This window comes from Stegodyphus dumicola, chromosome X1, assembly GCF_044657685.1.
Source record: "Stegodyphus dumicola isolate Sdum_Otavi_A_Nest chromosome X1, ASM4465768v1".
Taxonomy (NCBI): Eukaryota; Metazoa; Arthropoda; class Arachnida; order Araneae; family Eresidae; genus Stegodyphus; species Stegodyphus dumicola.
In genome coordinates, this window is record NC_140780.1 from 167,585,335 (window position 1) to 167,601,005 (window position 15,671).

At 34.1% G+C, this 15,671-nt stretch overlaps 2 protein-coding genes across 3 annotated transcripts in view; one reads left to right on the plus strand and one right to left on the minus strand.

Moving 5' to 3' along the window:
* The window catches only part of ple (tyrosine hydroxylase ple), a 133,646-nt gene that overhangs the window by 25,048 nt on the left and 92,927 nt on the right, over positions 1-15,671 (minus strand). The gene's annotated exons all lie outside the window — the stretch shown is intronic.
* On the plus strand, positions 596-5,104 carry LOC118190671 (histone H3-like). The gene is made up of 2 exons (XM_035361431.2): positions 596-997; positions 4,391-5,104. The coding sequence occupies exons 1-2, from the start codon at positions 658-660 to the stop codon at positions 4,666-4,668; spliced, it is 618 nt and encodes a 205-aa protein (XP_035217322.1). The 5' UTR covers positions 596-657; the 3' UTR covers positions 4,669-5,104.

Sequence of the window (15,671 nt, forward strand, 5' to 3'; positions counted from 1 at the left end):
TGCGTAATCGGAACTGAGTACTTCTCACATTATTCCCAAAGTCCTAGGTAGTAACCTTTATCGCCTCCAAAATGTCGCCAAACTACCTGTTACCATATTCCAAAGATTAGCCGAGTAAGGGTTTAAACATCGATAGGAAAATGGAAATTGTAATCAGTAAAATAAGATTGCAAATGTTGGACACGACTCAACTGTTGTACAGGTATCGTAGAGCGAATTCGCCATTTTGTGACTCATGTTATACGATTGACAGTACTGAACATGCAGTTATTCACTGCACAAAGTACGATAGCGCCAGAAACATTATGCTCAAGAAAATCAAAATCAGCTATATTGACCTCTTAGCTGATCTTTCAAATCATTGTAATAAGAAACCTTGGAGATATTAATTTTTAGGCAAATTTATCATCAAATACATCTTAAAGAATTCTTAAGCACTTTTAGTGTACGGGTTTGATTTTCAGACCGACGTTCCCCTCTGAATTGGAGGGAATGCGTCCTTGTGGCTTAACTTGTAAATAACTTTATTTTGAGTTGGAGCATAAGGCGCCAAAGGGAAGCCAAGCTTCAAGAAGAAGAGGAAGAAGAAGAAGACCTGACTGCTCCTCAGCAACATAACTGGCAGTTTAAAGTTCTTCAGAATTACGTTAAAAGTTGATGGTATTTCATTTTTTCTTTAAAGCCATTCTTTTTCAAGTAATGGTACGAGTAAAAGAAACCGTGCGCAAGTTGACTGGTGGCAAAGCACCTCGGCAATGCTTTCTGACTCAACCTACCTCTACTGATGGATTAAATCGCCAAGACGCACCAATTAAACGCCCCAAAAAATCAACTTCGGCAACTACAGTATTAAATCGGACACATGTGTTGTCTAATCTTCCCAAAAAATCAACTTCGGTAACTACAGTATTAAATCGGACACTTATGTCGTCTAATCTTCCCCAAAAATCAGCTCCTTCCACTGGAGGATTCAAGAGACCTCGTAGGTTACGGCCAGGTATAAATTTTTTACATCGTGTTCTACGATTTAATCCCAGAATACATACAAGGGTTGTGCATAACTCTAAAGTTTTTTTTTTATTTGGCTCTTGTTTTATCATTCGAAGGTTGCAGGCTTTGAGCTCATTGGTATTGTTTTGCGTTCTTCTCAGAAATTACGCGTTTCAAGTAATATTATCATTTGTTAGTTATTATGGTATCACTGATTTTGTAATGAGGTTGCTGACTGCCGTATGTATCTACTCTTGAACGCCAAAATTCTGTACTTTAGCGTTAAAGGCAATGAGTTTGTTTCGATAAATTCCGATTGATGCAATTATACTCAAAAAGCTGTATTCGAAATGTATTTAAATTACTGAGCAAGTCAGGTGTTAGAAGGCAAACTTGTTTTATTAAAATTTTAATACTTTAATTTAATGAGAGCATATTTATGTATGAAACTGCACGATTAACGAAGTTTACAAAAAGCATCTTTTAAGATATTTAATCTTGCAATTTTTCTGATTCCATAAGCGGCTAAATGTATAAGATCTCGAAACGCTGGTAATTCCACAGAGTTCAAATTCCGGTGAACGGACTGGCTGCATGGGAATTTTTGCTACTTTCTGTGTGTGAAACGTTAATACGAATATTTTTTTCTTAGGAAGCATACTTTCAATTAGGCAGATAGCCCAAGTCTGTTTTGTTGTTATTAAATTAAATTAAAATCCTACATTTTTTCTTAATAAGGTAGTAATATAAGTTCGATAAGTTTAATAGAAACTTGGGTTGATATTTTCTATCCTCTTGCAGATTTGCAGTAAATAATGCAAAATGCATAATATATTATGCTTTCTCTTAATTTAACATAAGATGACTGACGTTATTTTATTACTGTTTTACGTGTCTGATATATTGAATTATTTAAAGTCTGATAACTTAAAATTTTCAGATCTCGCCCACATTCTGGCCTAAGTACCAGAGGTGCACCTAAAACTGTTACGTTAGTTTTAAGTGTATACTTCCTAATCGTTAAAGTGAATTAATACCTGCCAAAGATAGCTTTAAATTGATAGTTTCGCATCATCAGTCACGTACATTCTGCACCAGATATAATCTAAATTTAAAAAATAATTTATTTCTTGGGTAAGTGAAGTTTTGTTATTTGAATATGGCAAAGCACACGAGGCTATCTGGTTAAGGTTGACGCCTTCGTATTAGACTTTTAAGGAAACTAGCCGGTATTTACATTACACACGGGGAAACTCAAACATGCAGCCAGCCCTTTCATCTGGGATCGAAATGGCAATTCAGTTGTGTTTAAACACTTGTCCATTGGAGGGGACATATTGTGGGTAGTATTACTAGATTCAATTGTACCCTCCGCTGTTAAATATAGAAATACGTTTTCCTTCTCACGTGAAATAAGCTAATATTTTCTTCATGCAGTATGAACAAATTAAATAAAGAAAATTTAACCTAAAATTTAAATAAATATTTGCTATGATCAAAGACCGAGTTTTAACCACTTTTAGTACTGTTCAGATCCTGTGGCAAAAAAAAAAAAAAAAAAAAAAAAAAAATATATATATATATATATATATATATATATATATACAAGAATTTAATATTATTTAAAGCTCTAGTTGGGTATTTCTAGATTTTGCCCAGAGAAACTGACTAAAGCTAGAAATTACCCTTAATTTGCTCTTAATGATATTCCGTGAAAATTATGTGTTTGGCGGGTGATAAGTATACGTACTGATTTATCTTATAACGCATAAAAGGTGTACTTCAGCATTAGTATTATCATTAGTATACTTAGAAATATTCATGAAGTTTTCTTTGAACTGTAAAATTAATCAAAATCAGATAAATAAAAAAAGAATAAAACATATGATTATAAGCGTTTCTCAAACGTGTGAAAAACAACGTAAAGCGGATAAGTAATGATCTTAATATTGAGACATGATCCTAAGTTTTTAATACTGATTCAACTGTTTCGGAATTATTGCAGATACTTGCCGATGGCATGATTCAATACTCCATGGCTCCAGAATTCGGGATTAAGAATCTAAAACCTGTTGCATAATACATAATCTCACCCAAGCTGGAGATTTAGTCCTCTGAGAATTTCACTCTTTTATGCTGGTTACTGAACATTTCGGCTAGTCTTTAGAATATGGTAACAGGTAGTTTGGCGACATTTTGGTAAGGCGATAAAGGTTACTAGCTAGGACTTTAGCAGTGTACATGGATAAAGTCAAGAGTGTGCGCAATGCCATTTTTGTGCAATTCTGGGATGTTTTTTTAAGGGAAAATAGGTCGACGTGTACATTGATGATACCGTGTATGTGCAATTCTTAAAAACGCGGCAAGCAGTGGACGATTCTGCACTTTCTTCCAATTTCGCACCTAATCTTCTTCATGATTAAGCACTTTTGTTCCATAAAAGTTCTAGCATAAGCGTAATTCGGCTAGCAGATTGTTGAAAAAAAAATGTTGAGTAAAAAAAAAAGGTGAAAAAAAATGGCGTCCAAAAAAAAAAAAAAAAAAAAAAAAAAAAACTAGCAGGTTGCTGTAGCAGGGTTGGTCGCCAAATTTTCGCCAAAAAATCCCCAAGTTACCATAATCCGAAGATTAGACAAGATGGCTAGTAGCTGGGATTGTTTTAGTTTGGTTTACCGACCAAATTGCCAATTAATTGACAGGCCTTTAACTGCTGGTATTTTAGGATCTTATACATTCGTATATAAAACACCTTTTGTGAACAGTTAATCAAGTGTAAAATCAATTATTCACTGAAAATGGTTACTTTTACTCCAAGTTGCCTATTCTCAGTGTTTATCGTTCAAATTACGAAATTATCACGATACACATGGTATTTTCCACGTAAATAAAAAGTCCTTGCTTTAAATGGAATAATGATTTCTCGTATTTGTAACATAACAGTTAAATAAGATAAAACAGATCAGTGACTCAAAAGTGCGGGTCATTTCTTATTAGTACCTCGGAAGGTAGTTTCTGGTGGGATGGTGAAAAGTCTGACCAGTTAATGTTATCCACATCACTTTCATTTGTTAAAATAAAACTCTGAAACTCAAGCAACTCCTAATGTGCTCAGTAAATGTGATTTTTATGCTTCAGAACGAATAGCAATATGAATTAAACTGTAAGTATAAAGTCAACCATTCATTAAGTTCTTGGAGGAAAAAAGTATTAATACTGTATCGTTAAGTACAGAGTTAGGCTTATTTAAAGTTATAAAGAAGACTTGCGCTATTAATAGAGGTTTAAAAGTCAAATCATTAACAAGGATAACGTAAAAAAAAAATAAATTCCTAAATGCCGCCAATTATGATCTTCGAATTTTATCCATAAAATTACTTAATTCTAAATTTCTTTTGTACAGGAACAACTGCTCTGCGGGAAATTCGTCAATACCAGAAAACTACGGAACTCCTCATTCGAAAGCTACCGTTTCAGAGACTTGTGCGTGAAATAGCTCAATATTACTTTTCGAATATTAGATTTCAAACTACTGCTGTTCAGGCGCTTCAGGAAGCATCTGAGGCTTATCTTGTGTCTCTTTTTGAGGAAACAAATATGAGTGCAATTCATGCCAAAAGAGTTACAATTATGCCGAAAGATATTCAGTTGGCAAGAAGAATAAGAGGTGAACGTTTCTAAGCACGACTCCCAAGCCTGCATTTTATGGACGAAAATGTTACTTAAACAGCGAATATTTATTCTCGAACGAAGCCTTTGCTATATGTTCACTTGCATTTTACAATTTATTGCACTGTGTTCATGTACTGAATTGGCTGTACTGGGTTGCTTTTCTAATCGCAGTATATGAACCCTACTGTTATTGTTCCAGAGTTCATGAGCTGTGTTTACTGTGTTGGTGTTCCGTTATTGTAGTAGTATGTTTACAGTATCAGAGTGTTACTGCAGTGTGTTTACTGTACTAGTATGTCATCTTATCGCGTTTTTTGTATTAATGGTATCGTAATATGTTTACTGTACTAGTATTTTTTACTGTACTTATTGTATTATTTCATGTCGAATTTTAAAGCTAATTAAAACGTCTACCAAAACTGCATTGCAATGAATAAAAGTTTTAAATGCATTACTGAGTTTTATTACTTTCCATCAAAATAGCCAACAAATGATCACATTTTTTGCCCATACTTTCCCACAAGAGGCCAAGCGGATGAGACCGCTGAAAGTTGATAGTTTGACTAAGGTTCAGATTATAACGAACGGGTTGGCTGTAAGGGTATTTTCGTGCTTTTCTGTCCCTTTGTCTAACAGCCCACCAGCGTCCGTGCGGTAAAGTCGCTGAACACTGGTAGTTCGGTCCGAGGTTCGAATCCCGCGAACGGGCTGGCTACCTGGGCGTTTTCGTGGTTTTCCCCATGTGTAACGTGTATACGAGCCAGTTTCCCTCAGAAAGTCCTCCACGAAGGCATCCCTCCTATTAGGCAGATAGCCCTCGAGGCTTTGCCATAATCACACACTCACACTCACTCACCCTTTGTCTAACATGAATACAAGACAGTTTCTCTTAGAAAGCCCTTCATGAAGTCATTTCACTTTTTAGGCAGATAACCTAAGTGTGCTTTGCCGTAATTTAATAAATCTAATCGTATCCTTGAAATAAATTTAGGATTTGCGATAAGATGTATGTAGTAAAATTTAGTTAGCTGTTTCTTTCATTGCAAGCTCTGTTAGAATAACTAAATTCAGTTAAATTAAACTGAAGTGTGATAAATCAAAATTTAATATTCGACAAATTTAGTGCCTTTTATAGTTAACATTTATTTTCAAAATTTTGATTTTTTACGATATTAACAACAATTAATTTTAATCTTTTTTTTCTTTGGTTTCTACCATAAAAAATTTTTCGTCCGAAAAAAATATAATATTTGTTGATTAGTAATCCAAGTCTCTTCATATGCGTTGCTCCCTTACTTTAAATTTTGAGTATTAAATTTTACCTCTTTTTGTGAAACAAGCTATTCAGTAAACTTTCAAACTAAACCATGAGTAAGTATTTGTGGCAGGCTTATTTAGGAATGGTTTTAAGTTTCACGTGAAACTAGAAAATTCAAGAAAATAAGGGAAAAGGATTTTATTAGACTTCAAATTTAAAAAAAAAAAAATATCTTGACGTTCGGCTACATATCTGATGCTTGTTACCTATACCGCTATTGCTTGTTTAGCCGATTCAGGCTGAGCACGTGAGGGCTATCTGTAAGGGAAGGACTTCATCGGGGAAGACTTTTCAAGCAAAAAAGAATTTATACCCATCTTTTACATCGGAAAGATCACGAAAACGCCCATGTAAGAAGTATGTTCACCGAGATCCGAATGCAGGTCGAAATGCTAGAATTCAGTGGTTCTACCTATACGGCTACAGATTCTACTATTATTGAATTATTACTCATGCTAATATCTTCTTCAGGCGTTCAACCAATATTTCTCAGATGTTTCTTTATAGATATTGGGCATACCTATTATTTTTGTATAAAACTAATTGGGAAAGTTCACATCAGTCGAGCTTGAATACTTAACGTTTAGCACACGCAATATACAAGTTTGTACATAAGTACCCCGTTACCTACCGTTATTGCTTGTATATTAAATTTGGCTGAATAAAAAACGATTAAATTTATACATGCCTATTTAAATAAAATTATGTATGCAACATAGGCGATGCATCTAGTAAATTTCAAAAAAAGGTAAGAATATTCTGTTTAGCCTGAATTCTTGAAAGAGTTTATCGTTCATTGTTAATTTGATGAAATTTAATGAAACTCTTGTTTCCTCTCGGAAAAAAAAGTTCTTGATTTCTTAAAGAAAGGGGTTTACGACAAAAAAAAAAAAAAAAAAAAAGGAATAAGAAACTTAATGCTATTCTTAGAAAAATTCCAAATAAATTGTCCGCGGCTAATAATAACGTTCAGTGATCTACTAACCCTTTGCACTTAAGGTTTTTTTTCCCGCTCGGGTGAAGCAGCAACTCGAAACGATTTTCTGCTTATTTGGTAAACTTTTTACATCTAACTTAAAATGATTATATACACAGTTTAAAGAAATGTAATGATTCTTTTATATCTGAAGATACCTTGTGGTTCTGCAGCTGTTTTCCCGGATGCAGATGGTATTTCTTTGGATTTTGTGCATGTTATTCATTTTGAATTTTCTGTGTCTTCTGCGGAATCACTGTCGCTTTCACCATTCACTAATTACCCTGATTTTTCGTCTTCTTTACACCTTTTACTTCATCGCTATCTTCATCACTGCTTTCTTCCTCTCAAACATCAAGTAGCCTATGCATGAATGTAATTTCGTTCTTCACCAACGAAAAATGGAACTAATCTTCGCTTGAACTGATTCTTTCATCATATTCCATGCCTATCGGCCTCTGCAACTTTCGAAAACTGATCGATGGAAAGGAACAATTTTCGAAAGGGACAATTTGCGATCGAAAGGAACAATTTTCGCAACAACAAAATAATATTGTTGTGAAAATTGTTCCTCTCGATCGAGCATATTGTGGATCAGTGAATAAGACGTCAGATTTGGAAACCGAATGTCATGAGTTCGGTTTGGTTTATTGAGTTTATGGCAAAGCACACTAGGGTTATCTGCCCAAGGGAAAGGATGCCATCGTGAAGGACTTTCTAAGGGAAAGTGGCACATGGGGAAAACCATGAAAACTCCCATGAAACCAGCCCGTTCGCGGGATTCGAACCTCGGACCGAACTACCAGTGTTCAGCGACTATACCGCTCGGTCGCTGGTGGGCGTAATGTGTTCAAAACCTATCAAAAGTGTACATAAATGTGCTCATCAAGTGTTCAGTGTGTACATAAGTTAAGGGATGCTCTACTTCAAATCCCCGATCCCTGGAAACGAAGAGGCCGATAGGCTTGCTAAGCTAGCAGCTAACGACTTGAATATGCCTGTAACACCCCTAAAAGCACCAGTTTCCTATTTTTAAAAAGATTACCGAACTCAAAATATTAGAAATTTGGCAACAGAGATGGAACAACTCCACCACAGGCCGCAGAACTTTTCGTTTCTTCCCCAAAGTTGGTCTGAATCTAGTCACTAGTAGTGCTCATCTTACACATTTCTTTACTGGACCCAGACCATTTCCAAGCTACTTACGGAGTCCAGATTAGCTAATTAAGACAGTTGTAGATGTGGAACACTAGGTGATCGGGATCACTTTGCTTTCGAATGCTCTCTCACGATACCATTTCATTTAAAAAAAACTCGGTTAATCTTCGGATTATGGTAACTTGGAGATTTTTGGCGAAAATTTGGCGACCAACCCTGCTACAGCAACCTGCTAGTTTTGTTTTGGACGCCATTTTGTTTTCACGAAGTAAAGGCATGTTTTTTTTTTTTTTTTTTTTTTTTTTTTTTTTACTCAACATTTTTTCCAACAATCTGCTAACCAAATTACGCTTATACTAGAACATTTATGGAACAAAAATGGTTAATCATGAGGAAGATTAGGTGCGAAATTGGGAGAAAGTGCATAATCGCAAACTGCTTCCCGCGTTTTTAAGAATTGCACATACGCGGTATCCATGTACACGTCGATCTATTTTCACTTAAAAAAAAATATCCCAGAATTGCTCAAAAATGGAATTGCACACACTCTTGACTTTATGCATGTACACTACTAAAGTCCTAGCTAGTAACCTTTATCGCCTTAGCAAAATGTCGCCAAACTACCTGTTACCATATTCCAGAGATTAGCCAAAAACTCTGAAGCACACTGGTCCGGGTGGTCAGCCACCCTCAAGAGAAGTAAGCATTTAATCAGATTCATCGAGTAATGGACATTTGTGGTGGTGAATTCTGTTGAACAGAAGAGGTGTCAACAGCAGGTACAGTAGGCAATTCTAAACCAACAACTATAGAAGATCAGTAGCTTTCATAATTCTTACCTTACAAATTTGGTATCTTACTATATACGATAATATTCAACTACTGAAATTAGGACAATTTCAGAGACTCTAATGGCATGCCATTGTACCTATGTTACGCATATGCATGACAGCCATGCTTAGTACAGTACATGAATAACTTTGCTGGAACATGTTACCTCCTAGATGCAGATTACCACAATCAATGTCTGTCTATTTGTACTTCAGTGTCGCTTCTAATTCATTATTAATCTTTAAATTTTATTGTGTTTACTTAATTTTTGTATTGTATTCTGTGTATTTCAATTTACATATTGTCTTAGTGTATTGACCTGTTAAGTAGTAAGTGCGTTGTGTTATGTTTTCAAATTAACTTTGCGGTATAATGGTAATTACATATATAGAGCTCTCGGCTAGTACCATGAAATATTGTGTGCAAATGTTTTGTTACAGTTTTCTAGTATTGTGCAAAATGTAACAGTTTCTAACAAATATTCGGAAATATCAGAACCAACTTTCTGACAAGCACATTGTATATTGATTGTTATTTTGTAGTATTCGCCATTTCATTTCAGTGTATGTACAGTATTCCATTAAGTATCGGTACTTACGTATTATCGCAACCAGGTTGACGCTATTCGTAAGTTTTGACGCTATTTGTAAGTTTGAGTAAAAAAGTATGAATAGAAAGAAAATGTACATTTATTAATTACAGATAATTTTTAATACAGTTTTTATATTATTTTGTTTTAAAATATAAAATAGCAATTAAACCCTTCCGGTTTCGAATTTGAATAAGTTGCAGAATTATTTTTTCGGCGGAAATCTTTTGGCTATTGCCTTTAGCACTGATTAAAAACCATATTCGCCATAACCATGTACACATCGACTTATTTTTACTTAAAAAAAATCCCAGAATTGCACAAAAATGGCATTGCGCACACTCTTCACTTTATCCATGTACACTGCTATTTTCTCATAAATTACAAAAATTTGCACGAAAATGCAAGAAAATTTTGTGAATCTCCACATGCTCTTTTTACAAAACTACGTATAACACGTAGGGTTGCCGTAAGTAGGGTTGCCGTAAGTAGGGTTGCCAAATTTCGAAATTTATGCGAATTTTGGCCTGGTTGCGTTAATACGTAAGTACCTAAGTATCTTGTATAATTTATTTTCTATTAATGTGGAGTATAATAGTTTAGGGTTGTATAATGATAAGTAAGTGTGATGTATAATAGTATTGAACCAGACTTTCTTGGTTGTAGAACTTTGTAAATATGTATAGAAATGTTTTGCTGGATTTAATGTTTTGAAATGACTCGCCTTCTAACTCTGCTACAATATGTTATCTTCCTAATTATCACTGTGACTGTTTCCAAAGGTTATTGTCTAGTGTTCTTTTGATTAGTTTTAGCGTTACAGTACAGCATCATGTACAGAATTGCCTACTTTTCTGATACGAGCAGTATATATGTTGTGTTTTATTTGTAGTATCAGCTTTACTATGTCAGTGTGTACTTTTCTGATACGAGCAGTGTATATGGTGTGTTTTATTTGTAGTATCAGTTTTACTATGTTAGTGTTTTGTTGAGTATTATAGTAATATATTGCATAATATGTTTTTTTAGTAATGTGTGGAATTATAGTAAGTGTACAATAGTAAGATGTGGCAGGTATAACTGCAGGCTTGAAATTCCATTGTTAGTCTTAAATTTTACTGTTTTTGTTTTACCCTTACAAGTTTTGGGCTAATCTTTGGAATATGGTAACAGATAGTTTGGCGACATTTTGGTAAGGCGATAAAGGTTACTAGCTAGGACTTTAGCAGTGTACATGGATAAAGTCAAGAGTGTGCGCAATGCCATTTTTGTGAAATTCTGGGATGTTTTTTTAAGTGAAAATAGGTCGACGTGTACATGGATACCCTGTATGTGCAATTCTTAAAAACGCGGCAAGCAGTGGGCGATTCTGCACTTTCTCCCAATTTCGCACCTAATCTTCGTCATGATTAAGCACTTTTGTTCCATAAAAGTACTAGTATAAGCGTAATTCGGCTAGCAGATTGTTGGAAAAAATGTTGAGTTAAAAAAAAAAAAAAGCCTTTACTTCGTGAAAACAAAAGGGCGTCCGAAACAAAACTAGCAGGTTGCTGTAGCAGGGTTGGTCGCCAAAGTTTCGCCAAAAAATCGCCAAGTTACCATAATTAAAAAATTAACCCCAGTTTTGTATCAATGCAGCTTTGTACTTCTAAGTATTTTTTTTTTAATCTATGCTATCAAGAATGTCATATGTATTCCCTATCTAGATGTGACTCTGTAATATTTTTTTTTTTTTTAATTTAGACTTAATAAATGCCGTCATGGCTTCTGCAGGGCGGACATCATACTGCAAGGGTTTGTTCCCGGTCAGTAGTCCTCCTTAGCAGTGTAAAAGTTTTAAAAAAAAGTGTATACATAAGTGTACTTCGTTCATCAAGTATACATAAATGGTTACTTATTCAGCTCGAATTATAAAATCCAGAGCTGAGACCTGAGCACTTTCCTCTTCATTTGTATGATCACTTCATCTACACGACAATATTCCTTTTGCCACAATTGTATAGTTCCAACTAGTGTGCGGTCTACCAGCGGCCGAGCGGTAGAGCTGCTGAATACAGGTAGTTCCGGCTTGGGTTCGATTCCAGGCAAACAGGCTGATTGCATGGGCTTTTCGTGGTTTTCCCCGTGTGTAACGCATATACGAGTCAGTTTGCCTTAGAAAGCCCTCCAAAAAATCATCTCTTTCCTTTGGCAGGTAGCCCCAGTGTGCTTTGCCGTAATCTCAAGAAACCAAACCCAGACCAATCGAACTAACATCGAAGACGCACATATAACAATTGATCTAAAAGCGCATTAAGATTAAAGATTGGCAGTAGTTTTATATGCGTATGTATTGCTTAATACATTCATGAAGCCATATTGCCCAAACCAAACCTAAATAAACACCTTTACCGCTCGAATGGTCGCATCAAACCGAGTGGTGATCGAGAATCACTTCTCGAGTTTCAGCATCAAATCAAGTGGTGACCGAGAATCACCTCTCGCTGGCAAAGGGTTAAAAGCTATTTCTAACTACTGCATAAGCCCTATTACACGCAAACTGTGTATGAACACTAGGAACTTTTAAGCTTTGGATTTGATTGGCTTTCCATTGATTGATTCGGTTCTGGGTAGAAGATGAGAAGATATTTGTATAAAAGACTTCAGTGGTTTTTGTTACGAGTTACTTGATTTATATATATATTCCGTTCTGTTATATTTAGTTAATTTTGAATTTACACTGTTTAGATGTGCTGCAGAAGTGCTTCAAAAAGTCAGATTCAACTAATTTTCATCCAGATTAATTCTCGACTAATTCCTCATTTTATATAGTTAGATCTTATAAATAATTTAAATAAAATAATTAATTATCATTCTAACGATGACGAATGTGATGCTCAACAAATTCGATCTAAATAAGAGCAGATCTGTCTTTTCAAGATAATTAAATTTTCGCATAATATAAAGCTTAATTAAAAGGCTGTGTCTATTGTGACTTACCTCACTAGAATGGCAGCAAATTCAAATGAAATCCACAAATTTTATCACGATTAAAAGACGAGAGTTGCGCATCTTCTTGTATTAGGCAATAAGTACTCTATAATGGTGTAAATTTTTCAGCTGTGTTCCAGTTGTGAAGAATTCTCCAGAGATGTATGCAATGGTCTCCAAATTCCATTTCATCAACTTTCAGTTCGACCGTATTTTAGGTTCACCTATGCCGCAAAGGTATGATACATTCACAGGCATCTGTGTCTTCTCCGGAGTATTTGAATCTAGCCCTTAAGGCTTTAACAACTGGTTCCCACACCATAACCACCATGACATCTGGACTGCTTAATTGAAAGCTGGTGGCGAGGATATATATCTGGCTGACTGTTTAGAACTGAATGTCTCCAAAATGATTGCGAAAAGTATAACTGAGGAATGCAATATCTGTGATTAGATCTATTTCAGTATAAAAAGGACCATTGTTGGTTGGGTAATCGATTACGGATAGGCACGCAAAGACTCTGAAAACACTTTCAATGGAAACCTCTTAAAACAAATAGGCTCTCCCTCTTATTCATATTACACACATGGAAAATCACGAAAGCGCTATACAGGTTTACCTTTAGAGGGAACGGATTCCTTAATGCTCAGCGGTCCACTCGTTTAATTTTTAACAACAATACACACTTGGGGGGGGTTACATTGTTTTTATTACCAAAAAATCGACTTTCAGATTCAATTTCACTTAACAAAATAAAAATTCGAACAAACAGGAAATGATTGAGATCGCTGTTTTGCATATTACTTTAGTCTTACAAACAGTCATTATTTATTTAATTTTAAGCTAAATAAAAGCAGTTTAAGTTCGCTACAGTGAAACTGCCTCGTAAAGAGCACTGGATGCAACAAAAGAGATGTTTAAAACTTCCGATTCTCTATTACATGTTATTTTATTAATCCATAGCGAGATTTCAAATGTATAAAATCAGATGTAATGGACTTTATATAACCCACCCATGATCAAACAGTTACAGGGACGTTTTCATTGCTTCTACCAGTACAACAATACGACAGTTTCTCTTAAAACGTTTTGCATGATGGCATCCTTTCCCTCAGGCAAATAGCTCATGCGGAGGCTGCTCTGCCATAAGAAAAACAGTTCATTTCAATCCACTATACATGAATGGCAGCTCCACACTTGCGGATTCTTACATGCTATGAAAGATTAGTTTATGTCCATAACTGTAAAATTCACTACTGTGTTCCAGCAGAAAAGATCCACTCGGGTTAGTGGAAGAGCGATAAAGTTTTCGCATGGAGGTAGGAAAGAGAGGAGGGGCCAACCCGTGCTAAAAGTGAAGCACTGCTTTGAAGCTTGGGTCACCAGATGGGGTGTTCTTTGTTTACATTAAGAAGCTCGCTTGACAAGATTCTGATAGTATTTCGACACACGACAGTTCCATAGAAATCGAAAAAGGGACACTTTCGCATGAAAGAAACATTCATAGTGTGATGGATAATAGCAATTTGTATAGTTTAGTGACATTTACGCAAAAATCACATCTTGGTTATTTTTCGATAACTAACAACAGCCATTTTGATTATGAATTTATTTTATAAAATTCTAAGCTGTTGCACTACAAAAATATAGATTTTAAGAAAAATGTTATGCTTAAAGAATGAAAAATACCTTACGGTACATTTAAAATTGTATACGTCTTCCGATACCCTTGATAGAGTATTCGATACTTTTATTTTATTTTCCAAACGTCAAAATGTTTTAAATAAAACAATTTTTTTTCACATTCATATATTATTGTAACATGTACCTTTTAAAATTTTTTAGAGGAGAAGCTATACTGCTGCTCATTTTAAACCCATCGTTTTAATTTTATATATCTGAAAAATAACCACTTTGGGCTTACACGTTTTACTTATTTGGGTTAATTAAAAATAAAATTACCATCAAATGCTGCAATCCTCGTCAAAATTAATAAATATACACACAGATATGCCAACAAGTTAGCTTTCCCTTGATTTGGAACCACACATTTGTGTAAAATTATGTACGGAATGAAAAATAGGAAATATGTATGGGTATTTATGCATGTGCTTGCAAAAGGCACGTATCTGACTTTGACAAAATACTTAAATATTCATTAAATTATTTATAAATGTATTTGAAATGAAGAATTTATTTACTTATAAACAACTGTGAAAGTACTGTGAAGAAATCTAATTATTAAATGCATCTAATTTATAATGATTATAAATGCTATCTAAATATATAATAACCTTAATATTGAATTGTAAACATAAATTGAAATCCTGTTGACAAATACGTTATAAAACTATTTAAGCAAGAATTGTTCGTATTGGAAAGCAATCTGTTAAAAGGTATTGTAAAGCAAATGCTATGAGATGCGCACTTAAGAACGTAATAAAGAGTTTTGGAATATGTATTGTTGAAATGAAGGGTAAAGAAAAAAAAATCTGATAAGTATAATTAAAAGAATTATTCCCTTTACATTTTATAATAACTCAGTTACAAGTTTTAAATAATACTAAAAAAAAAAAAAACTTATTTTATTCCCTTTTAGAAATGTTCAGAGAAAGTCAAGTACTATTTAATACCTATTTAATTATTAGAATTCCTAATAATTAAATAGGTATTAAATAGTACTTGACTTTCTCTGAACATTTCTAAAAGGGAATAAAATAAGTTTTTTTTTTTTTTTTTTTTTTTCTTTTTTAAGTATTATTTAATTCCTAATAATTCTCTAATTTAAAATGAACCGAATAGAGCATTAATTATAAATTGACTTACATTTTTCGATTTAAAAGATGCCTCAGAAGCCAATTAATCATGTCATATTTAAGAAAGTATTTTAGGAAGAAGCTCTATAAATAGAAAAAAATAATGCATAATTTTAATATTAATAATACAATAAACTTTGATCTTAATTTTTGTACCTTAACCGAATAAAATCGAATTACCTTATTTTTTTTTCTAATGTAATTAACGAAAACTTGCGAAAATATTTCATTCAAATTAAACCATTCTGAGAAAACTGTCCTGTGAAAAGTATAGCATTTAATTCCGTTCAGAATGAAATGTTGTTTAAAAATATGTTGTTTTCACATACTTAGGAATCTGAAGTGTTGTAGAA

What these genes read in the sequence shown, in the direction of transcription:
- LOC118190671 (XM_035361431.2), top strand. Translation starts at nt 658, where the DNA reads ATGGTATTTCATTTTTTCTTTAAAGCCATTCTTTTTCAAGTAATGGTA. An exon ending in ACCTCGTAGGTTACGGCCAG is followed by an intron (nt 998 to 4,390) that starts GTATAAATTTTT and finishes TCTTTTGTACAG; the next exon opens with GAACAACTGCTCTGCGGGAA.